General features: G+C 39.0%; 5 protein-coding genes across 7 annotated transcripts; 3 read left to right on the top strand and 2 right to left on the bottom strand.

Annotated features, from left to right (window-relative positions):
- Positions 1-1,525: 1,525 nt before the first annotated feature.
- LOC115575376 (post-GPI attachment to proteins factor 2-like) lies at positions 1,526-5,179 on the bottom strand. The gene is made up of 6 exons (XM_030407410.1): positions 5,040-5,179; positions 3,799-3,972; positions 3,471-3,720; positions 2,280-2,386; positions 2,074-2,182; positions 1,526-1,989 (listed from the first exon to the last, which is right to left on the bottom strand). Exons 2-6 carry the CDS (start codon positions 3,964-3,966, stop codon positions 1,859-1,861), a joined length of 765 nt encoding a protein of 254 aa, XP_030263270.1. The 5' UTR covers positions 3,967-3,972; positions 5,040-5,179; the 3' UTR covers positions 1,526-1,858.
- chrna10a (cholinergic receptor, nicotinic, alpha 10a) lies at positions 5,170-10,455 on the top strand. 2 transcript variants are annotated; one of them, XM_030407398.1, is made up of 6 exons: positions 5,170-5,304; positions 5,735-5,852; positions 6,783-6,928; positions 7,073-7,227; positions 8,581-9,113; positions 9,407-10,455. In XM_030407398.1, exons 2-6 carry the CDS (start codon positions 5,792-5,794, stop codon positions 10,105-10,107), a joined length of 1,596 nt encoding a protein of 531 aa, XP_030263258.1. In that variant the 5' UTR covers positions 5,170-5,304; positions 5,735-5,791; the 3' UTR covers positions 10,108-10,455. The 2 variants fall into 2 exon arrangements, with proteins under 2 accessions (XP_030263258.1, XP_030263250.1); XM_030407390.1 differs by lacking the exon at positions 5,170-5,304 and adding an exon at positions 5,415-5,528.
- A 2,852-nt stretch (positions 10,456-13,307) lies between these two features.
- LOC115573092 (olfactory receptor 5B12-like) lies at positions 13,308-14,281 on the bottom strand. The gene has a single exon (XM_030403718.1). The coding sequence runs from the start codon at positions 14,279-14,281 to the stop codon at positions 13,337-13,339; it is 945 nt and encodes a 314-aa protein (XP_030259578.1). The 3' UTR covers positions 13,308-13,336.
- Positions 14,282-18,286: 4,005 nt separating this feature from the next.
- On the top strand, positions 18,287-20,137 carry LOC115573497 (olfactory receptor 52N4-like). Its single transcript, XM_030404262.1, has one exon. It carries the CDS (start codon positions 18,360-18,362, stop codon positions 19,296-19,298), a length of 939 nt encoding a protein of 312 aa, XP_030260122.1. The 5' UTR covers positions 18,287-18,359; the 3' UTR covers positions 19,299-20,137.
- A 1,966-nt stretch (positions 20,138-22,103) lies between these two features.
- On the top strand, positions 22,104-23,871 carry LOC115573746 (olfactory receptor 52B2-like). Of its 2 annotated transcripts, none has more exons than XM_030404683.1 (2): positions 22,104-22,171; positions 22,289-23,871. In XM_030404683.1, the coding sequence occupies exon 2, from the start codon at positions 22,387-22,389 to the stop codon at positions 23,314-23,316; it is 930 nt and encodes a 309-aa protein (XP_030260543.1). In that variant the 5' UTR covers positions 22,104-22,171; positions 22,289-22,386; the 3' UTR covers positions 23,317-23,871. The 2 variants fall into 2 exon arrangements, with proteins under 2 accessions (XP_030260543.1, XP_030260533.1); XM_030404673.1 differs by having other exon boundaries at positions 22,135-22,198.
- The last annotated feature ends 1,510 nt before the right edge of the window (positions 23,872-25,381 follow it).

The following is a 25,381-nucleotide window of genomic DNA, read 5'->3' as shown; positions in this document are numbered from 1 at the left end:
CTGTTTATCAGCCGCAATGTCGCCCCCTAGCGGCTGGAGGCTACACTGAACATCACGTCCAATTGCTGCAGTGTTGCCATCTAGCGGATTGTTTATGCCATTACACTGGGGCATAAAGAGCCTGTTAAAGGACAATTACACCAATTAAACCTTACGTCTACAATACGGAGGCCTACCTGACATTATGGCCGGGCATTAATGGGCCTTTTCATCATATAGAAGAAGAAAAAACCACTGATGTGAATGAAAAATAACAATATTGGATGAATATTGCATTTGATTCTGTTTCCATTTGGTGAATGCTGCACAAATCCTGCATTATTACTCCATTACATTTTTTTAGTCTGTTACTCAAGTTTACATTATATGGCTGACTTTCAATGTCACCAAAATACTATTTTTAACACAATATTTTTCGTTTTAGTCAAGTATGACTTTTAGGTATATTCTTACAACACTGGAAAATGCCTCTTTTTGTTGTTTATTTACTTTCTGTTGCATTATCTCATGATTACAGGCCCTATTGAGATATTTCTTATTATATTTCTGCAGTCAATTGTAAGAAAATAACATTAAAAACATTAAATTAAATTAGTTATTAAAGGTTTTGTTTGATATATTTGAAGAGTTTCATCTGAAGCAAAAAAAAATCTAAATGCTGTTGAGGAAATACATTTTGCTCAATATATCAGGAAACAACTCTCATTCATCATACAAGCTATTTTCATGTCTGTACTTGTATGTTGGAGGTCGTTTTCATTCATTAATTATGCTAAGGCTAATGTAGACTAGCGAGGGGACAGTAGAAAGTCAACATACTGTATTGTGGTTGTGTTTTAAGTGAGTCCGATTCAAGGCCTTGCAGCCAACTAGAGACATCTTGCTCATGCTTGGCCTGTACTTGCATCATCAGTGTCAGATTTAGGGGGGGGGGGGGGAGGATGAAAGAGCATTGCAATTTTGCTGTGCTGTAAAGCATACACTCACTTCTAAACATCTTGTTTTGAGTTAACTTGCCTTACTATCTTATTGGGGTGGAGATACAGCACAGGTAAATAACACGGTATAGGTATAATAATGGCTGTAGTACACATGCTGTTGGAGCATTAAAGAAGTACAGTGATTACAGTGATTACAGTGATTTGTGTTTGCACTTGGCAACTGGGCCACTAGGTTTTTATCCAGCAGCATTAACTTTTAGGTCAGGGTAGGTTAAGCGATGTGTGTTCATAATACCTGCAGTGGATGAACAACAGGGCATTATGGCTACAGTCAGTACAGAGAACTCACATTTACACATTTGCATTTGAACACAAATATTAAAAGCTTAGATATTTTTTGAAAAAATAATAAAAAGGGAAAAGGAGGACAAAGTATTTTCCCAACAGACAGATGGAGTAGCTCTGTGTGGCAAATGTTTTGGCAGGCAATCTGAATGGTGTAAAAATATACCACAGTTTAACTCCCTATTAAATAAATTATAGTCATTGTACCCCCTTTTGTGTTTCAAAATAAAAGCCCAACATAAATGAACTGTCACTTTACTTTGGCACACACAGTATGACCACACATTTTTGTTGTACATTGTACAAAAGTTGAAATTTCACGTCACATAAAATACAGCATGTACTGTAGGTAAAGGCATCAATGAATTAAGCAAATGTGCTTAGAAAAGACCACACAGTAGAACATATGCCTATCTTGACTTCAAATTTGACACCCCCTGAGGCCTCGAGAGCCGACATCATGGAGATATATGGAAAAGGCCATCCCAGTCTTCCTCTTCAGCAGGATCAAGGCTATCATGATCAGGTGGTTGAGTGATTGTACAATTAGCGCCGAGTCCTTCAGTTTCTAGTCAGAAGTCTTTCTCTTCAGAGGATGAAATGACCATGACCTCACGGCTCTTAAAGTCCCACACTGCTGTGAGATGGAAGGCCATGTTGGAGAAGACCACGAGATACTCAAACAGGGCAAAAAGCGTGTAACCTGCAGGAAAGATATAATGGATGTTGGGCAGAGTAACAACACTTACAGATTGAAGCAGAAAGATCGAACTGATGTCACACTTACTTCCTGATTCACAGTACATGTTGTGTTTCCAATAAAAGAATCCGGCAAAAGCACAGAAGGATACGTTGAGAAGTAAGAAACGCACTTTCCAGTGGTGAGACTTTGCATCCTGTAAGAAAAAAATAATAATAATACAGAATCTGACTGAAGAGCTGGCAATAACATGAGGGATTTCAGTTTGCTGTGTGTGATCGGGCATCTCTTACCTCAGGACTTAATGAATACTTCTTAATGGCTTTCCATAAACGGCAGGTTATCGACATGTAGATAAGAGAGCTTATAATAAAGAGGACAAAACCCTCCTTATGAACAACTGAAGGGCAAAAATATACAAAAAGAGAGGGGAATTTGGTCAGTTAAGGACAGCATTATTGCAATATCTATTCGTCAAATGAACTTTGAATCAATACATCAACCTGCCTGTTACAGTTATGCAGCTCTATAACATGCTTCAAACACAACCCAGTCACCAGGATAAAAATGTTGGTATGTTTTTTCAAGCCACAGATATTTCATTTATTTCACATCAACATTGGACTTTCATGTCTGGAGATGAAGAGGATGGTGGAGGGGATGGAGGTGGCATGACTCATAGGCGAGAAGGCTGCCAAGCGTGAGACAGCAAACGTACTCAAGATTATTTTTTGACTTTTTCCAGCTGAAAACTGGGTATTTTGAACAAGACATTAGAACATTTCCAGAGCCAAAGCATGATCTCAGCCGACCCTAACCAAGTATTTTTTGTGCCTAAACTTAATCAGATCATAGGCGAGATGGCTGCCGAAGCAAGAGATCAGTGTTTGAAACAGTGTTTCAACATTTTTAATCACTTAAACACTGGTTATTTGGATGTTGGAGCATTTTACAGCCAAAAAACAAGCATTTTTAGTGATACATTATGACAATTTCCAGCCACGTTTGAGGTCACACATCCAGGGATGTGGAAACATAATCTATTCCCAACCCTAGCCAAGTGGTTTCTGTGCCTAAACCTAACCAGGCCATCCGCTAGATGGCTGCCGAAGCAAGAGACCACTGTTTCAGAAAGCCTTTCAATATTTTTAAAGGCGGAACCACAGGATATTTTCAACAAGAGGCAATTTCCAGCTGTGGCTACGTAGACAGAACCAGGTTAACCAAAACCATAACCAGGCTTTTTTTTTTTTGCCTTAACCTAACGAGAGCAGAAGCACAGCGTTGATGCAACATAACATTTACAACGGTACCTAAAGAAAGTAAAGTTGCAACGTAAAGAAATGCAAAGTTTCAACATATCGGCAGTTTGCAGAAACTTACCAACACAATGTTAATCACAGTTTTTCATAAACCAGACCAGCTTGGTTATCAAAGGAACAATAAAATCTCTAATAAAAGTATCTTAAACATGTATTACTCACAGTACGTTTCACTGGATGATACATATGTGAGGAGCAAGAGGCCGAGGTTCTCCAAAATGGAAAAGGCCAGGTTCAAACAGCTGAGCGGACTCTCAGGGAACCTCGATGCAAAACGCGCCTTGTAAAATCTGAAGTAGGTGAACGCCACCAGGAACCTGGGCGCTGAGTGCAGACCGATGCAGAACCGCCATATGTGACACTCAGGACTAAGACTTATGGAGGCACTGATAGATGGCAGGTAATTAGGAACCTGAAAACACAAGTTAATGACTTAGTTTCTCTAAACAAATGTAGCAGCAGGAGAAAAACCTAATTATAAGGACCATACCTGGCAATGTGTACCGGTGGAGTCATCAAAATGGAAAACCGAGGATATGAAGACACACGTGATCAGTCCAAAGAGAGGCAGGAGCACGGTGCACACAACACAGGAGGAGAACGATACTCTGATGACCAGAGGCCGCTCATGCCCCAAGATATTTGAGCCTTGTAGCATCTTGGTCTGAAAAGATCGCATTAAAGAACATCTTTAACATTGTCTCGCAATGGTGATCACACTATAGCTGTAACGATTAATCAATCAAAGGGTGAATTTGCTGTATTTTTCAAGTGTTCTTTGTGCCTAAACCTAATCAGACCATAAGCAAGATGGCTGCCAAAGCAGGAGACCACTTCTTGAGAGGGCGTTTTAAAGGGTTTTAATCGATTAACCACTAGGTATATTCTAAGATGTTTTATTGCATTTTCCATCCGAAAAACCGGGCCTTTTTAGAGAGACATCGCAACAGTTTCCAGCCACGTTTGTGGCGACAGAATCAGGGAAGTCAAAACATGATCTTTCCCTAACCCTAACCAAGCGCCTGGTATTCCAGCTTCTCACGTGAATATTTTCGGGTTTTCTTTACCCCTCTATGATGGTAAATTGAATATCATTTGGTTGTGGACAAAACAAGATATCCGAGGACGTATTCTTTGTCTTTGATCGACACAAAACTTATCGATTGATTGACAAAAACAATCATTAGTTGCAGCCCCGTGTGTGAAATGACATAGTTTTCCATTCAGCGATCAATGTGCTGTAAAGAACAGGATCGGGATGTGAGAGGAGGAGGGGAGAAGGCCTTCTGGTTGAGGTCTCAGAAAGACACATGTGGGGTAATTCTGTCCACATGGGGGATTACAGGAAGGTAAATAAAATGACATTTACTGACCTAACTGAACATCAAAAGCACGAGGGTCACCTGCCTGGGAAAGGCATGGTCGACCCAAACCTCAGGGGGTCATTGTTTTGGGAGGAGATGATTGATGACTGTTGTAAATGCTGTAACCTCCTCTCTGTCTTGTTCTTAAGTCAGGAGGACGACAGAGAACACTCTTCCCTCGCATGTATTAAAGAGATCTGATTCATCAGGCTGAGTCTAAAATTCCTCGGAGACTTAGCAAGGAGAATTACACCCACCCGTCCCACACCAGCAAATGGGGTCGTGAGTCATTTCCATATTTTCAGTGAACATCGCCACTATTTGCATGCATTTACTGCGAAGCCTGAGAAACGAACAGAGAACCTACCTCGATGTTTAACACTAATCTCTCCCACAACCCTTCACGCACTGGGCTTGTCAACACCTACGCTGTTCCAACAGCCTTCAGTACATCAGGCTGCAGGATGGGACCCGAGGACTACCGAATACCAACAAATAAACAAGGGGCATCATCCAGCCATTTTAAACATCCCTGCGACATGTCTGCATCCACCAGGTCTCAGCTGCTGAGCGCGCTCGGATGCGACATCTTCCAGCCGGAGGGAGGACCGAGCAGCACCCCGGAAGAGAAAGTGAGCGGAGGAGAGCGATGAGGCTGCTGAGGCAGGGCGGAGCCGCCTGTCAGAAATGAATGACGGATCACAGACATCATGGAGGTTTCATGTTTAACCAAAGGCGTCTCCTGATGATAACAAGGCGCGGTGTTAGATCGTTATTACTGCTTGATAGAGGGTGGGAGCTGTCCGCGGTGCTGCTCCCGAACAGACCCACTTTCATTTTTGTTTTATGTTTAAAGGTAGATTTGTCCAAAAGGCTGTGATCGCCCGTGTGTGTGTGTGTGTGTGTGTGTGCAGGGTTAACATGTGTTCGCTGCCCCGCCTCCCTCCATCAGTGTTATTACTGCACTCGATGTTCTTGTGTAGCTCACAGACGCAACACAGCTGCATTCACCAACCACACCTGTCCTTTCACCTTGTGTTTTATTTTTATTTTTATTTTTAGTGGACGAACCTTCAAGCTCCAATGGTCTTTTGATGAGGATCATTCTGTTTCAGCAAGATGAAACGATGGCGAGTCCAAACTTTACTCCCCTTGCTTCTCTGTGTCACTATTTTGCCAAGTAAGTTCAAATATATTTTACTTATATCTATATTGTTGTCTTGATGATCTACTTTCTTTGCAGTTTTGACAGAGAACATTCGCATAAAACTTTGTCTACAGGTTGTATTTCATTTTATGAATACCTTCATTTGTTTAGATTATTGTCTGTATCATCCATTTCTTCTCAAATTTCCATTCCAGTTCCAGAAACGCTGTTACCCACAATCCGTAAACTTGGAGCCGGTGGTTGAGGGATTTGCTGTCATCATAATCCCGCAGACCTTCTTTGTATCAGAGGCTTTATTGAGGCAGCCTGTCAGAGTTAACATCTGGCTAAATCCACAAGGATTGACACAGGGAACAAGCCCCACATAAAATATAAATAATGTCATGTTTAAAATATGTGTCCTCTCTGGTCTCCTGGAGGTGGAGATGATAATGTGACTATAAAACATGTAAAAATCTTTAGATGAGTTATTTTATTATTCACATTCACACACAGTTTTCACGGCACGGGCATGTTTAATCTCTCTGTTTCCGGCTCATCTTCATGAACAAATGTTCAGTGAACACATGCTAAACCTCCACGCACACACGCACACACACACACACACACACACACACACACACACACACACACACACACAGTTGAAGAGGGAAAGTCACTGCTGGTACATTATGGCCGATTTGACTGATCTCTTTCTTAGAGCTTTACAGAATAGCAACAGTGCCTGACATCCACCCTGTCCCATTATGCCATCTGTCATGTATTCACATCTTCTACTCCTGTTCTCTCTTTCTTCCCACATCGGCGTCCACATCACTGCATCTGCTGCACTGCATATCCCGAAAAAACTGACCTTTTAACCGAGTGCTCAAAAATGTAAGGCAGCAAAATTCACTGAAACACAACATATACGACCAAGAGTTGTTTCTCTCCTTGTCTTAGCCGGTTGGTGTGCTCATGGGAAATATGCTCAGAAGCTCCTGAAAGATTTATTCACCAGCTACACGAGCGCGCTGAGGCCTGTGGAGGACACCAACAACATCCTGAACGTGACCCTGCAGATAACACTGTCACAAATCATCGACATGGTAAAACAACATGATTGTGTGTGTGTGTGAAAAGAAGCTGTGCGGATAGCAACACATTAGTAGACGCCATCTTTATATTCTGATCATATTATTTTAACATGTAATTTGTCCTGTTTGTTGCCAATTATTTCCAATGTTTTACAGGATGAGCGAAACCAAATTTTGACTGCCTATTTGTGGATACGGCAAGTGTGGCTTGATGCACACCTCAAATGGAATAAAGATGATTACGATGGACTCGATACCATCCGCATACCTAGTAGTTATGTATGGAGACCTGATATAGTCCTATATAACAAGTAGGTCGGACTGGTATTGAGTTAGTCATTGTGTTACTGTCCCCCCGTGTGGCTCCTGTTGGTCAGTATTAAAGGCACAAGCTGAACATTCCCTGAAGCCATTATTCACAGGAGTGTCCGGGCCTCTGCCTGCTTTTTATACACCAGTTATACAAACTTCTAATAATACAGACAGAATAACACATATTAAAATATATCAAGAACCGTCAGGGATTGATGAACACCTAAAACTGCCAATGGGTCAAAGTTACCCTCCAAAAAAGTCACTGTATAAGATGAGTTTTCTTCATTAAGGAATAAAATATGTTTTGATAATTTGAGTTAAATCACCTTATGGCTCTATTATCTGTTGTTTTCTATTATACTTTAAGTACCTTAAAGCACATGAATTGCTTGCCCGGCCGTCAAAATAAACAAGTCTAAAAAGACATTGCAAATGGTCATGAGAAAAATATATTTGCATATTTTGATCCATTGCATTATGGAATGAACTGTCTTATTAATGCTTCAAATACCAATTATAGGCAATTTGATATACATATATACATATAAATATAAACATCATTTTGTGAATATATATTCATTAAAACCCAGTAAACCCAATTTGGCGAAAAAGCCTGATAATAATAAACGGCAATGTAACAAAGCAAAGTTAATGAAAAGAAAAATTATATTATCAACACAACACATTTTCAGCTAAATCTGAACATCTGAACATGTGATTGAAAGTGTCCATCAAACACATTTTGAACAGACAATTAGTACCATGACTGCACATGTTCCACAGCCTGCCTTCCTGTATACATTGTAAACTCCTAGAGTGACCTGTGGAAATAAATACATTTATATGAGGTAGTAAATTTGGTAATTCAAAAGGGACTTCAGTATTAAAACAATGGTAATGTACAATTAAAATCTAGATCTTGTGTTAATATCTGAGTGACCATGTTTAGAAAGAAGAGGAAGAGAAAGGAGGACGATATCACATGAGTGAGGCCGTAGAGCAGGAGATGCCCCTGATGACATTAATGTGATCAGATTAGGATTATGAAGGCAGCTTCCTATATGTACTGACCACATACTAATACATGTAAACAAACATTTAGCATTACTGGTAGACTATAAAATGCAGACACAACACTGAGGAATGAGTACAACTCTGCTAAATGTGTTGACTCTTCCCTCAGTTGGTGAACTTGTGCCTTTGTTTCCTGATCACGTTTCTTTCTCAAATCGCTCTCCACCTACTCTCTGCTCTTTTAAAGATATCCAAAACACCTATATGCTCCTGGACTACACATGAACACTGTGACTCTAATTTCTCTGTCCAGACAACTTCTCTTTGTCTTTCAGTGCTGATGACCATTTCACTGGCCCCATGGACACCAATGTGGTGATCCGACATGATGGCCAGATAATGTGGGATTCCCCTGCTATCACCAAGAGCTCCTGCAAGGTGGACGTGTCTTTCTTCCCCTTCGATGCTCAGCAGTGCAGGTTCACATACGGCTCCTGGACCTACAACGGCAACCAGCTAGACATCCTGAACGCCATGGATAGCGCTGACCTGGCTGACCTGGTGGACAACGTGGAGTGGGAGGTGCAGGGCATGCCGGCTAAAAAGAACATTATTCTGTACGGCTGCTGCGCAGACCCTTACCCTGATGTGACCTACACGCTGAAGCTGAAGAGAAGAGCGTCCTTTTATGTCTTCAACTTGCTCATACCATGTGTGATGATCTCGTTCCTGGCGCCGCTGGGCTTCTACCTGCCTGCTGACTCTGGAGAGAAGGTTTCTTTGGGCGTCACCGTGATGCTGGCGCTCACCGTTTTTCAGCTGCTGGTCGCAGAGATCATGCCGCCCTCTGAGAACGTGCCACTTATTGGTAAGGGCAATACAATGGGGTCAAATCAAACAACATTTAATAGGTTACAGATCATAATGAACTAGGGTTGATTTCTTGGCAGACACAAGTAACCAGTTAGGATAACGCACCCTTTACAAGTGTTAGTATTATCATTTGTGTCAATATCTGTAACACAACACTCAAAATCTGAGCACATACCGTCCAACAAAAGATAATGGGATCGGTCTGCATTGTAAGCTGTTTTGCTTTAAGGTTGAAAAATGTTACTACTTCCTCCCTGACACAGATGTTGACTTCCTCTTCTTCCACAGGAAAGTATTACATTTCGACAATGACCATGATCACTGCCTCCACTGCCCTGACCATCTTCATCATGAACATACACCACTGCGGTCCGGACGCCAAGCCCGTTCCCAAGTGGGCAAAGCAGCTCATCCTGCAGCACATGGCCAGAATGTGCTTTGTTTATGAAGTCGGGGAGAACTGCATGTCACCACAGGTGGAGAAACAGGAGCCTCAGCCTGTTAAGAACACCAACTGCACCATGAATGGTCAGGCGGGACCCGGCAGAGAGGACTGTGCCTTCAAAATGGAGAGAGGACAGGAGACTGTGGGTTCTGTGATGGCGGAGGAGAGGGAAGACCTGGATCAGATGATGAGTCCCGTGGGCTCAATAGGGAGGAACCCGACCACCGACTACAGCACTTGGAAGAATGGCACATTCATGAGCATGGACTGTGGAGAATCAGCGGGTCACAAGAGAAGCAGGAAGGGAGGCGTGAGTGACGGTGAGAGGAATGAGAGAGAGGCTCCCTGCAGCTCCCTGAGCAATGACCGGCAGCTGCTGCGTAACATCGAGTACATAGCCAACTGCTACAGAGATACACGGGCCACGCAGAAAAGAACTGGGGAGTGGAAGAAGGTCGCCAAAGTTTTGGATCGCTTTTTCATGTGGATATTTTTCATAATGGTGTTTTTAATGAGCCTTCTCATCATGGGCAAAGCCATCTAACTACAGGACAGAGAAGTTAGTGTAGACAATGTTAATAGGTGTAGTTACAGGTTCATTAAGTACCACATTTTATACAGTAACTTAACGAAACGTCTTAGAAACGGTCCATACTGGAGGTCATGTCATCACCCACCCTGCAGTCCTATCAGTAGAATTAGATCTTTGATAAATTTTGCTGACAGCCCTGAAACCAATTTGTTTATATGTTGACCCAATGCTGTGTGAAAATCACAAAGCTCAGCCAAGAAATAGCCACTGTGAAGGCAGATCAATGCATTTTTCTACTGATGGTATTTCCACAATTTGTGCTTTTATTTTAGATAAATAAAATACTGCTTAGTTTCTGTACAGCAAGTTTTTTTTCGTCGGCTCTTGAGTACAATTTCAAGGTATTCACAAAAGCAACGTAAAGAAATGACAAGTACATTTGATATAGTTGCTTTTCATACATTTCAAACATAATTTGAAATGAGATAATACTCGCTGCAATTGGTATGTGTAAATGTTTGGAGGTGGAAAACGAACATAACGGCATCCTGACATGACATAACATAACATAACATGATGTGACTTGACATGACACTGCATCAATCAGTTAAAACGAAAGAATACCAACTTTACACAAATGGCAATATGTTGAGAAATACATTAACAACAACAACAACAAGGTTCTGTTTATAAAACCAGAACAAGAGATAACTACATGTCAGTGTAACTCTCATGGATTATCTGGTAAATCCTCTGGATCCCCACCATTTGCTCGGCCCTTGATGTGTATTATCCCGGTCTTTATTATCTCGCAGGTCTTTATGTCATAAAAATGGGCCATGACTCTTTAATCCGAGCCCAGAGGAAAACAGAACACCACAGAACTGTGGAGAGTAAAACCGAAATGTGATTGAATCAGACCTCCAGGCCTGTTGAGGCCTCTGATTGACCTTTTATAAAGAGATCATCCTTTAGCTATTCGGGGAATATTCAGTACAGTATTCAGTTCTGCTTATGAAATATATTCAGCATATTATTTTAGAGTTGTAGAACTCATCATTTTATACTTGAAAACTTGGCACGCACTTTTCACTTTCACAGGTTTAATTCAAGTGGATACCACATTCTCACTGTGAATGTGTCGAGTCAAAGATCAAAACCATGATCTAAAAACAGACAGCATTTAATTTATTTTCAAATTCAAAATAATTAATGGAAAAGGCAACCTTTGGAGTTTTAATGACAAAATGATGTGTGTGTCTTTGGTAGTGTTGCAAAATTATTTGTATGCACAATGTTAAATTGACTAGCACCCCCTTTGGAAATAAGCGGTATGATCTGTCGGCAGCCCATGCGTTTGTTTTGGATGTGAGTGACAGAGAGACCTCGGGATGGATCACGATAAGGTTATGTATTTGTATGTCATTTCATATGTGATATATGTGATTGGACCTGAGCACAGACATTAATAAGCACTCCTATTCATTTGCTGTTAAATGTAATTCATAATCATCAGAGGAATCACAAGACTTTCATACTTAAATGTTGTTTATGTTTTTTTGTACTGTATTGAAACAGTATTGACAGCAGAGGCCAAGCTGAGCTGAAAACAATAAATAGGCTACATTAACAAATACCATAATTCCTGCATCTCAGTGAAAACAAATATAATAAAATGAAGCCAACTGTAAACTTCTATATACTCATTACTATATTCATGAAAATTATGATTGCCGTGATATTTTTGATGAAATTTGCTTTTGTCAAAATTAGTTACAAAACACAAAATGAGGTCCTTGCTGCAATTTTAGCATCAAGACACAAGATGTTGGTAGAGAGCTTGTTACTGGGCTCTAGCACAAAGTTACTCACTCTACTGTCCTCTCACTAAATCATTCAATTCAATTCAATTCAATTTTAAAGGGCCTTTATTGGCACGGGAAACAAGATGTTTATATTGCTGAGGCAAACGTAAAATAAAAACAACAATGTCCATAGACAGAAGAATTGTTATTTTGTTGCTAGAATGATATAAGTACAAAAAAATACATCATAATAAAATATCAGTCTGTTATGATGAGTTTAAAAGAGGAAGAACAAATGTATCGATAAACAGAAAGAGGAGACAAAGGTTGTGTGCTTCCTTGTGTTTTTATGATGAATTTTAAGATACACAGTTCACATGCAACTCTGATTCCCCAAACAATTTGGAACAGAATATGAGTATTTTGCAAATCAATTTGACATATAATCAGTTGAAAACAGTACAGATAGAAAATATATTTTATCCCATTCACCTCAACATCTTCATGCTTATTCTGAATCTGATGCCAGCAACACATTGCAAACAAGTTGGGACAGAGGCAGCAAAAGACTGGGAAAGTTGTGGTAAGCTAAAAAACACCTGTTAGAAACATGGGTAACAGCTGTTTGCATCATTATTGGGGATGAAATGGGTGTCCTAGAAAGGCTCAGTCGTTCAGCAGCAAGGATAGGGCGAGGTTCACCACTTTGTAAAAGAAATGATTGTGTTACTACATAGGCTCAGGAACATGTGTCCCGACTTTCGTGAATCGGGTTGTTTTTTAAGAATACACGAAAGGAATTAAGAAAAAAAAGAATCAATGTTTCAATTAAAAATAAGGCATCTATATATGTAAAAAACACCTTTGTGCTCCAGATATAGACAGGATTCAGAAACAGGTGTAGAAAGTGATTCAGTTAGAAGTGCCGTATGATCAAGCCTTTGGTTTGATTTATTTAGTAGCATGTAAGATTACCATTATCAAAAACCATTTAGATAGGCCATAAGACACTTCATTTGTCATAGTAGTGATACAACAACATGTTGTTTGGTAGCTCTCAGAGATCAGCAGTAATAAAGAACAAGATCAGAAAAGATAAGAAAAAAAACATGAGTAAACAAGAAGAATAAATAAATAAATAAATAAATTATCAAGATAAATAAAATGAGATAGAATCCTCTATTCAATCATTAAAAACGGAATATGCAGGGGAGGCCAAAAAGCTAAAAAGGCTTATTATATGGTTCCCCCAGTTTTAGAGTCAAATAGAAATAAACTACTGATGACAATTTAAACACAAATATTTAGTTTGCCAAAAAAGTAATCATCATGTAACACAAAATGTCACACGGATAAGAAAATTAACAGAAACAAGGATAATAACTAAGACGAAGCCTTAACTAAATATCCATTCTAGGATTATCTCAGAACATGTCTTAAGCATGTCTTAATGGAGTCACTTTTCTTTGCAGTCTTTGCATGATTTTATCCCGTAATGACCTTGTTTGCATTCCATAAATGACAGGATTTAAATTAGCAGGGACCACATGAAATAAAATATATGCAATCTTCCTCAAGTCTGGGTAATCTGGGAAACGATGCAATATGATTGTTAAAAACCCCGACCAGAGCATGATGAGATAAAGAACGAGGTGGCTCGCACATGTTTGCAGCGCTCTGTTATTCAGCTCTTTGTTTTTCTTGATCCAGCAGATGAGGGCTATCCGGAAGTAGGTGACAGCTATGCCTCCGATGGAGAAACTAAACAGCAGCACGGTGAAAAAGAGCCCGTAGATATTGTTGATGGACACATCATCGCAGGAGAGCTTGAACAGTGATGCGTTGTCACAGTAGGCGTTTTGTATAAGTGACCTACAGCGGGACAGCCTCACTGTGAGACCGATCAGGACAGACACAAGCAGTAATGACATCCCCCATGCAGACACTGAGAGCCCGACCACAGTTTTGGTGGTCATTATTGAGCTGTACCTTAAGGGGTGACATATCGCCACATATCTGTCAACTGCCATAATGATGAGAATGATATGAGAGGCTGAGCCGAACGTGTGGCTGCAGAAGGCTTGAACGGCACACTGGTTGTAGGTGATGAACCGCTCTGTTGAAATGATGTGAGCCATCAGCTGAGGCAGTAGGACTGTGTTACCTATGAGGTCATTCACAGACAGGTTGCAAAACAGCATATACATTGGCTGGTGCAAACTCTTCTCCGTGATGATGAGGACAAGGACTCCAATGTTAGAAAAGAGCAATGAAAAGTAGACAAACAGCAGGAGGAAAAACAGAGGATACACGAACTCTGGAGATATTTCAAAGCCCTGGACCTCTAGGATATCGCCCAAGACTGTCATGTTGCTTTCCATTCTCTTTGATTTGATGGAAACCCTGCAAGAGACGATAACAAAAAGTTTACACAGCAAGCATTTTAGTCGGCAGTTTGGAGCCACATTCTGTTATCTGTTGCAAATGTCGTTATGTGGTCCAAAATAAAGACATGAAGCAAAAATGAAGCAATCAAATGAACAACATAATAAACATCAATATGTGGCAACCTGGCATAGTCACGGTGTTGTAACTTCTCTCAGATGACAGTACCTGTCATGTAGAGGTTGAGTCTCGACTCTGCAGCTTGATGTCGATCTCTTTTATACCTAGTAGACATCAATTCATTGCCCTCCCCGTTGCAAATCCTGCCTTTAATTCAACATGGATTAGAATCATTGTGCTGTACATATGATTCTCACGTTTTAAATAAGTTTAATATTTAATTCAGCTTGTTTGGAGCATGGCTGTAGCCACTGGGTCAAACTTTTTATCAGGCTATACTTTATGTAGATTTCATGTGGGCTTTCTTAGGAATGACAATATGAAAGTAAATACAGCTTTGGTTTAGACATGTTGAAGAGTTTGGGGTAAGTAAAGTCAGAAGTCAGAGGTCAGTCCACAAAGTCATCATCTCTTTCTGTATTTCTTCGACACCGCTCAATAAGTATTGTGTATTGATTATAGCAATTGATTATTCAAATTCAATAAAAATGCAATTTAAATTTCAGTGAGGTTTCAATGTACTCTACAGAGCATGGATGCCCAGGCAGTTTCCTTTAAAGGGCCAAAACTAAAATTCTTTGGGGGCCAAGGGTCAAAGCAGACACCTTTTGTATTGTATTAAACAATGCAAAATGGTTCCCAAGTTCGCTTAAATGACTTCATGTCAGTGTAACTACTTCACTTCAACTACTTAAAGTGTAATTTTTATATCATATTTCGAGGAAATAAAAGTTTTTACTGACATACGCAGGAACCTTTATGAACAGAGTGTCCAAGTCATACAGACTCACACAGTGGAATAAAATGTTATTAAACTGCACAAGTACTATCGGGCCCAGTACATTGAATTTTATAAAAAGAAACGTTAGACCTAAATTCAGTACAACGAAACAGAATTGTCGCTAAAATATGTGATGAATTTTCTCAATTGTGGACATTAGCCTTTATTTTGTATTGCCACACAGGCATGTGTGAATAAAGTTTCTCCATGACGGCGGGTGTTTTCAGTCGACTGATGCCCCACTTTATTTGATGTTTCCGTGGCTGTTTTTCAATTTGTCAGATTTGCTGAGATTCTGCTTAAAGTCACACAAAGTCACACAAAGACAATTCAGGCATGGGAGCAAAAACAAACCCATGTTTCATGCTGAGTGTGACTGATTTGTAAGGCGACAGCACATATCTCAGAACCAAATTATTTTCATTATTGATGATGATATACAGCAGAGAGACCACAGGAAAAAATTAGAGGGTCAAATCAATTATTAAAGCCACTCAAGGGTCCATCGTGTCCTTTACTCTCGGGTGAGATGATTAGTCTTTCTCAGTGTCCTAATATCCTAACGGCCCTTTTGTATCCGTGTACAAAGTCCTTGTTCCCAAAGGCCTGATGTGACCACTTCAGGACTCTGTTTCAATTAGTGTGTTACTTCTGGGACATATAAAAAAAGGCTCAACAGTGCAAATCTAATATTCTGTACATTTTTAATTGATTAAACAATTTGACAAATCAATTAAAACTGTGTATTTTATATGAAACTGGAGATGAATAAGGAGAAAAAAACACAAAGCAAAGTCTCAGTTGTGATAGTTTAACTTTAACTGTGAATTTTCCTTTGAAATGTTTGACACAAAGTCTCACTTAATGACTGAAAGTTAAGTAATCAAATATTCACAAGTTGTAATGTCACATGTTAAAGCTCCCCTCGGGCGTTATTAAACCCTCTTCTTCATTAGCAAATACCAAGGAATCTCATTAACAGCTGGAGGTTTACTGATTGTCCGGGGATTGATTAGAATGTGAGACAGTTAATAACACATCATTTAATTAAATCTCAAGGGGGCTCATTAATAAAGTGTTTTGACAAAGCAATGACACAGCTTGCTGATGTAACTTTGTCAATTGTAGTGCATCTAGTTACATAATGTTTTTTTAAACTTTGCAGCAGTACTGTAGGCCAAAATGTGTCTTTCATATTAGACTTGATAGTCAATCTTTAAAAAAGACACTCAACTTAAGAGGTAAAAGTGAAAATATGAAAAGTCCAGCCTCTATTGAGTGTAGAGACCACAATACATGATACATATCTTTATATATAACCAAGCTCCTGTAATTTGAACGATTAAAACCTAGTTGTAAGAATGCTGTCATGGTTTTTAGTTGTGTTTTGTGTATCAGAGGTGCTGGGGAGGCCGAGCATGGTTTCCTGCCAAGGCTCAAGTTACTTTTGCGTTCTATCTAACCTTGCCTGTGTCTCCGCTTCTTCAGTGTGTGAACTTCTCCTGGACCTGCTCATCGGCCAAACGCCACCCTGCCACTCTGCACTCCCTTGACTCCCTGAGCACGCGCCCACACCACTATGAGTGTCCTCCACCTCCTCATGCAGAGCCACCTGCCTGAGTTGGAGCTCTTCATCTCCACCTGCCCGTTCAATAAATTCATAATCTCCCTGTTTGGTGTCCGCTTTTGGGTCTACCACTTCATCCATCTATGAAATGTCACAAATGCATAAATAACAAATATCATGAAGGCCACTAACTTTTGTTACCATCTTATTTAGTCTTTTTAATAATTTGGGGTGTTCTATGTTCTATCATGTTCGATCACTCCTATGGATGAAAGGTCCCACATACATTAACAAATGTATGATAAATTGCATATTGCAACAGAAAACTTGTACCCCTTAATTAAAATTAAATGATGTAGCACATCTTTATCTTTTAAACCCTTGACAATAAATGTACCTTGTAACTTCTTTGATAAGGCCCACCATATACTGTATCTCCTCATTCACTCTCTGTTGGTCATCAAACTTTATTTTGTTCTTATCTTATTTTATTGAGATGATGCAATGAATCAATGAATAAAGCTCCAAATACAATGAAACTGATTTTAGTTTCTAGTGTAGATATCCCTTCATGGAAAAGGCTGATTTTAGAGCTTACACTAATATACACAGAGATCGTGATGTCTGTGCCCGTATTGTCATTAAATGTAGAAAATTTGAAAAAAAAATCATCATAACTGTAGGCTGCCCGAGTGTGTGTGGCGTACCGGATTCCTTTACTGTTATTGAAATCTTCTGAGCTGCAGATCCACTGTAGGATCATTCCAAATTCCATAAAAGACGATTATGATGAAGCACATCGTCCATCAGCAACAGTCAGCTCTGCATTTCCAAAAGCTAGGTCAGTGTGACACCGTGCAGGTGTGATGATACAGTAAACTCTTTGCGTTACTGATTTTTCTTTGTTTAATCTGTGTCATTATACATTTTTCTGTATCTGTTTCTTTACACCTTTAGCCTGTTATGCCAATATTACCTGTACTCACCATCTCTTCTATTCTAAACATAAGCTGGAAATTAATTCAGTAATGTGTGAGCAACTCTACAGTAAAAGCCTTTTAAACAACAGCTAACTAACCACAACAGTCCAAAACTTGAGTTCCTTCTGTTTAACCCAATTGTAAACAAGTAATTTGAGGACACACTTGTATTAATCTATTTCGACGTAACAGTTATTTATCTAAAATAATATATATATAAATATACGTAGAAAAGTCTAAGTAATCTGAGGGAACAGTTTCCTTTTTTTTTTTTACAGTAAATACTTGCTGGGTTCCTAAGGGTCTCAGAACTTTAAACTTTAAACTAGTTATCCTAATTTTTGGTCTCTGCAAAGCTCCTAGCACTCCCAGAGGCAAGCGGTGACGTAACCAAGTTGACGTTGTGGTGACAATAAATAAAGTTTAGTGGGCAGCGCAGCTCTCAGCACTTCCTGCAGTGCTGCTTTGAAAGTGACATGTCTTACTTCTGATTGCTTTAGACATTCATTCAAATTTTCAATCATGCAATTTCATCACGGTTTTTCTTTCTACTAACTGAAGTGAAAATGGAGAACGAATCTTTCGGGTTCAGCTCTGAGTTGACCCTGGACCCATTTGTCATTCCGCCTGGAGGAAAGTATCCCATATTTTTCCTCGGTATTACGGTTTATTTTTTTTGCATCTTTTGCAACCTGACCTTGTTGACTTTGATCATTCTGAAGAGGAACCTTCACAAGCCCATGTACTTCATCCTGTTCAGCCTTCCCCTCAATGATCTGATAGGCATAACAGCAATGCTACCAAAAGTCCTTTCAGACATTGTGACAGAGACAAATACGGTTTACTATCCTCTCTGTGTTCTACAGGCGTTCCTGCTCCACATGTACGGTGGTGGTATCTTGTTTATTCTTGCAGCAATGTCCGTCGATCGTTATGCTGCCATCTGCATGCCGCTACGCTACAGCTCTATTATGACCCCCAGAGTCGTTATACTGATTATCTGTCTAGTTTGGGGTCTTGACTTTGTCTTGATTGTATCACTGTTCTCTTTGCAGACACGTAATCCCAGGTGTAAATCTGTAATCATGAATGTGTTCTGTGATAACCCGTCTTTGCTGAAGCTCACATGCGGAAGCACGGCAGTCAATAACATCATAGGATTGTTTAACACAGCTGTCATGCAGGCTATATGTGTGTCTGTGCAGGCATTTTCCTATGTGAAGATTCTGATCACCTGTGTGTTTTCGCGGAGGTCTGAAGCAAAGATGAAAGCTGTCAACACATGTGTGGCACACATGGTCATTTTCATCATATTTGAGATTGTGGCGACTTTCACAATTTTATCTCACAGGTTCAAAAATGTCTCAGCTGACTTACAAAAGATCATGGGCATGCTGATATTTCTCATACCACCGCTTATGAATCCACTTGTATACGGGCTGTACACAAGTGAAATACGAGACACTCTCCTGAGAGTCTTGAAAGGACGGAGAGTATCCATCTAAATCTTCTCACAAGGTGGTTAACAGCTGAATCTTGTCTTTTTGTACTGATATCATCAACATTACATTGTGCTATCTCAGCAGCACTCTGATGGTGTAAGCATTATTGTGGAAACAATACCAACTGTGCACAGAACCAAAACAAGTATACGAACATGAACACAAACTGGGCTCCCTCTCAACAGTTTTTGGTTTCAAGTGTGGGACAGAAAATTTTTCTCTGGATTTGAGGTGCATTATTTTTTGGGGGGGTCAACATACCTTTTCTGCAATACAACTTGATCTAAATTACAGGTGATTAACATGTTATAGCCAAGTCAGTGATTCTGAGCCATGTTTCTCAGAGTGTTGGAGTCTCACAGCTGATAACGATGAGATGAAACTGGCTCAAAGTGTGTGTATCTTACTGCAGCTGTTCAAACATGTTACTTGAGTACCTGTCCTTGTTACAATTTTGAAAAAAATCAACTTTATATTGGGATCTTTTCTTTTGTGTTTCTTTAAGATTGTAGAGTGCTTTGAGTTGTCAAAAGGTGTATGATTCTAAATGGAGAAAAATTGTTCCATATTGCACATTGTCAATCATACAATACTTAAAATTACATCTTAATTTCAATAGTCTGTTGCAAAACTGTGTCTCAGACATTATTTCTACCTGTTCGTATCCTCTTCACATTAACCCTGTATTCAAATACTGTTTTGTATAAAGAAGACTGAACTTTGCAGCCCATCTTCTACAGTGTTTAGATTGACTTATTATTCATCACAGCTTCTTGGCGTCTAAAATGTAAAAATCTTTACATCCATTAATCACACACACACAATTATTGTTGAATCTTGTATGATATACACAAGATGTGCCTTGCTTTCTGTGTGGTCCATTAATAAAATCCAGATATGCTGAAACATATTTCATGCTGTTAATTCATTGAAAACAAATATAAAAAAAGCAAATGAACAATTTCATTTCATGGTTTCACATGTTAAAGTAAACCAGATTAAAACAGGGTGCATATGGTTAGCTATCATTGTATATAAAAAGTTCGTAGGTCAGAAAGTAATTATACCTTAATGTATGCAGCACCTTTTTAATTTACAGTACATTATTAGCAATAGTACAAAAAAACTGAATCACAGAGACAAAGAGTGCAAATTAAATAAAAATAATGAGGAACGAGGAATACATAGACACACTATAAATACAACATAACGCACGTACATTTGGTTTTACATTTGGCCAGATAAAGACGTGGAGACAAATTATTATAGACTCACCTAGTGGTACAAAACTTGCAGCAACTTAAAGGAACTAAAAGTAGAAGTAGTAGTAAAAGTAGATTTTTAAGTCTCATTATCAATTTGTCAATAACTCGCTTTGGGATTGTAGGACGGTTCATCCCAAAGTGTCAGTTTTGGACGAGTTTAGAAACGTAGAGTGTCAGTATGTTACGTTATTATACTGATGACTTTAACTTAAGTTAATAACAACTCTCAAGTAAGCAAACTACCCAACATACAAGCATAGCTACCGAGCTTTTACTGGGAAATTCACAATTAGCTCCTCCATGACAAAAAAAGAAAAACAGAACATTTTAATCACCATGTTTAGAGCACATGTCATGTCTAAATCTGACATAACAGATGCTGAGGCCTTAAAATAAATTGGAATGAAGAGTATGTCCCACAGTAATAAAGTTTATAAACTTGGCTGTGCTGCAGTCCTGAAAGGCTGAAGCACAGAACACACAATATATATAGAAAATATACATATTTCCAAAAACATTTAAAATGTTTATTAAAATAATACGCTGTTTAAGCGGCGACGACAAGTTTCATTTTCTGTTGATACTGGTGGACCCCTGTGGCCTAAAATGCCATATTGTGTATAGTTGGCAAGATCTTAGTCTTGGTCCATGCATTTGTCACAGCATACTTTTAATATGATATTTCTTTCGTAAACACAGCTTTTAGCAGGATGAATGGCGATGAGATAATGTATCTATTAGTGGCTATGGAAGATTAATAACTGTAATTTTCTGATGGTGAAATAAGGTTAACTATTTAAACCACTGCGAGCAGCTTTTTTCCTCAGGCTGTTCGGTACAATACGCTCACTGATATCCTTGTTTGCTTATGTAGTTCATATAGAGTCATAAGTATGAAACTGAGAGTGTTTCACAACAAGTTTCTTGTAGCATGTTGAAATTAAACTGCGACTTGGAAGTTCATCGCACGCTTGTCATTTTATTTAGGATTGGGATACCAGGCTCCAACATGTCACCTAATCATGCTAATAAATATATCTCATCCAATAAACCAGCCAGAAATGTATTGCATGTTGTAGTATAGAATACTGAGACATTATCCAGATGGAAAAACAAGCTTTGATCCCAGCTGAGTGAAATTTTCTTGAGACTTAAAATTAAACCTTAAATAAAACCTTCTGTCCAGTCCTGCTCCCTCACTGCTAGTAAAATTGTATTAATTAATGAATTCATTGATTAATTCATTAATTCATATTCTTGAAAGTTGAACTGATGCATAAGCAAAATATTAGATTAATTTGAGCTTTAAAAAAAGATGCACATATTAATGAAATAACCTGATTATATAAAGTCAATAAAATGGCTTAAGACAAATATTATTACATATGTACATACTGTTTAAAGACTTAATTCTGTCACTGATGTCCTAACAAAAGACAACTATTTTAAAACGCTGTTACATCATGCTTGTCCTCCCACCTTTATCTCAGTTGTGCTATAAAAACCGCCTGCTCTGCACTCTTGGGTAATGTCACAGGTAAACCCTGAGCTTAGCGTTGCCTTTTGCTTCTGTCTTTCACATTATGTCTTCTAACCGGGTTCCAACTGCAGGTGAGATACGATAACATATTGCCAAAGGTAAGATAGTAGAGGCAGCTGAAATCATTCCATAGCACTTAATTTCAGATATTTGCGAATGATTGCTTTATGTTTTTTCTCTACTTTCAGCTGAAAATTGTTCCTTCATCAGTGGGGAGGAATTGGCAAACATTTTGACAGAAAAGCAACACTAACAACAAAATTATAGTCTAGAGAACTGTGCAGTTATGTACACAAATGCATCTTCTGCAGCTTTATTAACATTGCAAGAACTGGGTTTATCAAATGAATATGTCTATCCAGCCTTTCTGTTTGGGACTTTAACATATATGTGTATAATGTTTTTTAACTTGTTGCTTTTAATAACTATTGCTTGTAGTGCAAAGCTGCACAGGCCCATGTTTATCCTGCTGTTCAACTTGCCCATCAGTGACATGTTGGGTGCTACAGCTCTTTTCCCTCAGCTGGTTTACAGCATTGTGACACAGAACAGACTGATTTCCCTCCCTGCATGTTTTGTTCAGGCTTTTCTGGTTCATTTTTATGGTACAGGGAACTTGCTGATCTTGAGCGCCATGGCATATGACAGATACATTGCTATTTGTTGTCCATTGAGGTATAATGCCATCATGACTCCTCTTTGCTTGGTAAGAATGATTATTTTTATATGGTTACTTAATTTCTCAATAATTGGTACGCTGTTCTTGTTACTTAAACGACTCAAGCTTTGCAGGACAAATATAGTGGATTTCTACTGTAACAATCCATCATTATTGAAATTGACCTGTGAAAACACCAGCGTGAACAACTACTATGGACTGATTTTCATTGTCTTTCTCCAAGGTGGATCACTCTCAATAATCCTATACACATATGCACAGATTTTGCATACATGTGTCTTGACTAACCAGCCTGATGCCCGACGAAAAGCCATTCAGACATGTGGCACACATTTAACTATTTACCTTATTCTACAAATTAATACTTTGGCTACACTACTCGCTCATCGCTTTGAGGGTGTGTCCCCTTTACTAAGAAGAGCTCTGGGTGTGTCAGTTTTAATTTTCCCCCCGTTTTTGGACCCAATTATTTATGGACTGAAGACCAAAGAACTCAAGCAGAGCATTCAAATATTCTTAAAGAGAAATGTGAATTAAAACGTTATCTATTTTTTGTTAAAATTTATACATCTGTATAAATAAACATCCAAATCCAATATACTTTTAATCAAAACTAGTGTCTCCAAGCATACAAAATTGTCATGTTCATCCTAGAATTCCCCCTGCTTTTGTCAATAGTCACACATGCACATGCTACAGTATCGCAACGCCACCATGTTTTACAGGTGACCACCATGTCTGTCTTTTTGTGTCTGATCAGTCCACAAGATGTTCTCTGCACAATTCTGGAGTTTTTTTGTTGTGACTTGGCCATGCAGTTCTTCAGTTTTATAAGTGTTGCATCTTGTGGTAAACCCTTTGCAGTTATTCTCTCCTTATTATGGTCTTCTTGATGTGGTTGCCGATTTTGGGGTGTTTGTGTTACTCAGGTCACCAGTAATTATGAGATTGTTTGTTAATTGATTGATTGAAATCTTAATTTCGGACATGTACATTTCTTATTTTTACAAAGAAACGAAACAACGACAGAGTGGTGCATATAGAAAAAAAGTGATTCTAATTACATGTTCAAAAGGAAGTCACAGGAAATGCAAATTTTTCTAATCCCGTCCTCACTCGTTTAATCTTTTAGTTAATAATTCAGTATAGCCTTCCTTATCTAATCATTACTTATAAAAAATAAAAGATAAATAAATAAATCAATAAATAAATAAATAAATAGTTATTATATATATTACATATAAAATACCTATTTATTTATCTCTATATAATATATAGATACAAACATACAAACTCTGGTCGAAGGTTCAGACAACTGTCCTGCAGAACAACCCGCTTCTGCAAAAGCTTCATCCCCTCTGCCATTACAGCTCTAAACAGCAGGCGGTAGATGTCGTGGTCTTTTTTTTTTGTTTATCTGTATATGTATGTATGTATTTTTATGGTGTTGCACATGTGCTGGTGTTGGACGTGTGCTGGTGTCTTTGGAACAGAACTGTGAAAATGAATTTCCCCTCGGGGACAATAAATCATGAATCTGAATCTAAATCTGATATATAATATATAACTGAATATATATCCTGCAAAATATAATTGTATTTATCAACCATTATCATATGTATGAATCTTTATAAAGATTTAAGAATTACATACACACACACACACACACACACACACACACACACACACACACACACATACCCACTTTGCTTTCAGTGAAAAATGTATACATAAAAATGAAATAAGTAAATAAATAAGAAAATGAACAACTATTACAAATGTTTATGTGTTTGTGTTTGGGCATTGCTTATTAGAAATTATTTACATTGTGTTGATAAATTATTCAGCCATTTTTTGGTTTATTTGGATTCAACAGATCAATATTGAAATGCCCACAAATGAAAAGTACTTTCAACATATTTCCTCCATCCAGTGCCTGAAAGATTCAATACTAGACCCTGGTGCCCTGGGGCGGCTGTAGCTCAGTGGGTAGAGCTGGTTGACTGGTGATCAGAAGATCTCTGGTTCAAATCCCGGCTCCCCAGGGCGGGACTGAGCTGCATGTCGAAGTATCCTTGAGCAAGATACTGAACCCCAAAGTTGCTCCTGATGTGCAGTTGGCACCTTGTGTGAAGGCAGCCACTGCCATCAGTAAGGGTCCTGCGATGAACTGGCGACTCATCCAGGGTGAACCCTGGCCTACGCCCATAGAGTGAAACTGGATTTGGCCCCAGTAAGCCCCGCAACCCCTTAGGGGGGAAAAGCGGCAACATCCCGCGACCCTCACGGATAAGCGGAAAAGAAAACGGAACGGAACGGAACCTTGGTGCCCTGTATATACAACTAGTTAACAGATGTTTTTTTGGTTTTTCTTTTTTTTAAAGTATTTTTTTGGCCTTTTTGGCTTTATTGATAAGACAGCTGAAGACTTTGACAGAAAACAGGATTAGAGAGAGGGGAAGTGACATGCAGCAAAGGGACCCGGGTCTGGAGTCGAACCCAGGTCCGCTGCAGCAAGGACAAAGCCTCTGCACATGGGACTCCCGCTCTACCCACTGAGCTAAAGAGCAACCTGTTTCTTTTTTTTTCTTTTATGTAGCTT

Source organism: Sparus aurata, chromosome 2 (assembly GCF_900880675.1).
Source record: "Sparus aurata chromosome 2, fSpaAur1.1, whole genome shotgun sequence".
NCBI lineage: Eukaryota > Metazoa > Chordata > Actinopteri > Spariformes > Sparidae > Sparus > Sparus aurata.
The sequence above is the reverse complement of the archived record's forward strand: the minus strand, read 5'-3'. Positions and strand labels throughout refer to the sequence as shown.

Excerpts from the sequence above, each read along its gene's own strand:
- LOC115575376 (XM_030407410.1), bottom strand. The coding sequence starts at position 3,966 with ATGCTACAAGGCTCAAATATCTTGGGGCATGAGCGGCCTCTGGTCATC. Across the intron at positions 2,387-3,470 it reads ATCATCCAGTGAAACGTACT|TTGTTCATAAGGAGGGTTTT; the intron begins GTGAGTAATACA and ends TTTGCCCTTCAG. Across the intron at positions 1,990-2,073 it reads CATGTACTGTGAATCAGGAA|GTTACACGCTTTTTGCCCTG; the intron begins GTAAGTGTGACA and ends TCTTTCCTGCAG.
- chrna10a (XM_030407398.1), top strand. The coding sequence starts at position 5,792 with ATGAAACGATGGCGAGTCCAAACTTTACTCCCCTTGCTTCTCTGTGTC. Across the intron at positions 5,853-6,782 it reads CTGTGTCACTATTTTGCCAA|CCGGTTGGTGTGCTCATGGG; the intron begins GTAAGTTCAAAT and ends TCCTTGTCTTAG. Across the intron at positions 6,929-7,072 it reads TGTCACAAATCATCGACATG|GATGAGCGAAACCAAATTTT; the intron begins GTAAAACAACAT and ends AATGTTTTACAG.
- LOC115573092 (XM_030403718.1), bottom strand. The coding sequence starts at position 14,281 with ATGGAAAGCAACATGACAGTCTTGGGCGATATCCTAGAGGTCCAGGGC.
- LOC115573497 (XM_030404262.1), top strand. The coding sequence starts at position 18,360 with ATGGAGAACGAATCTTTCGGGTTCAGCTCTGAGTTGACCCTGGACCCA.
- LOC115573746 (XM_030404683.1), top strand. The coding sequence starts at position 22,387 with ATGTACACAAATGCATCTTCTGCAGCTTTATTAACATTGCAAGAACTG.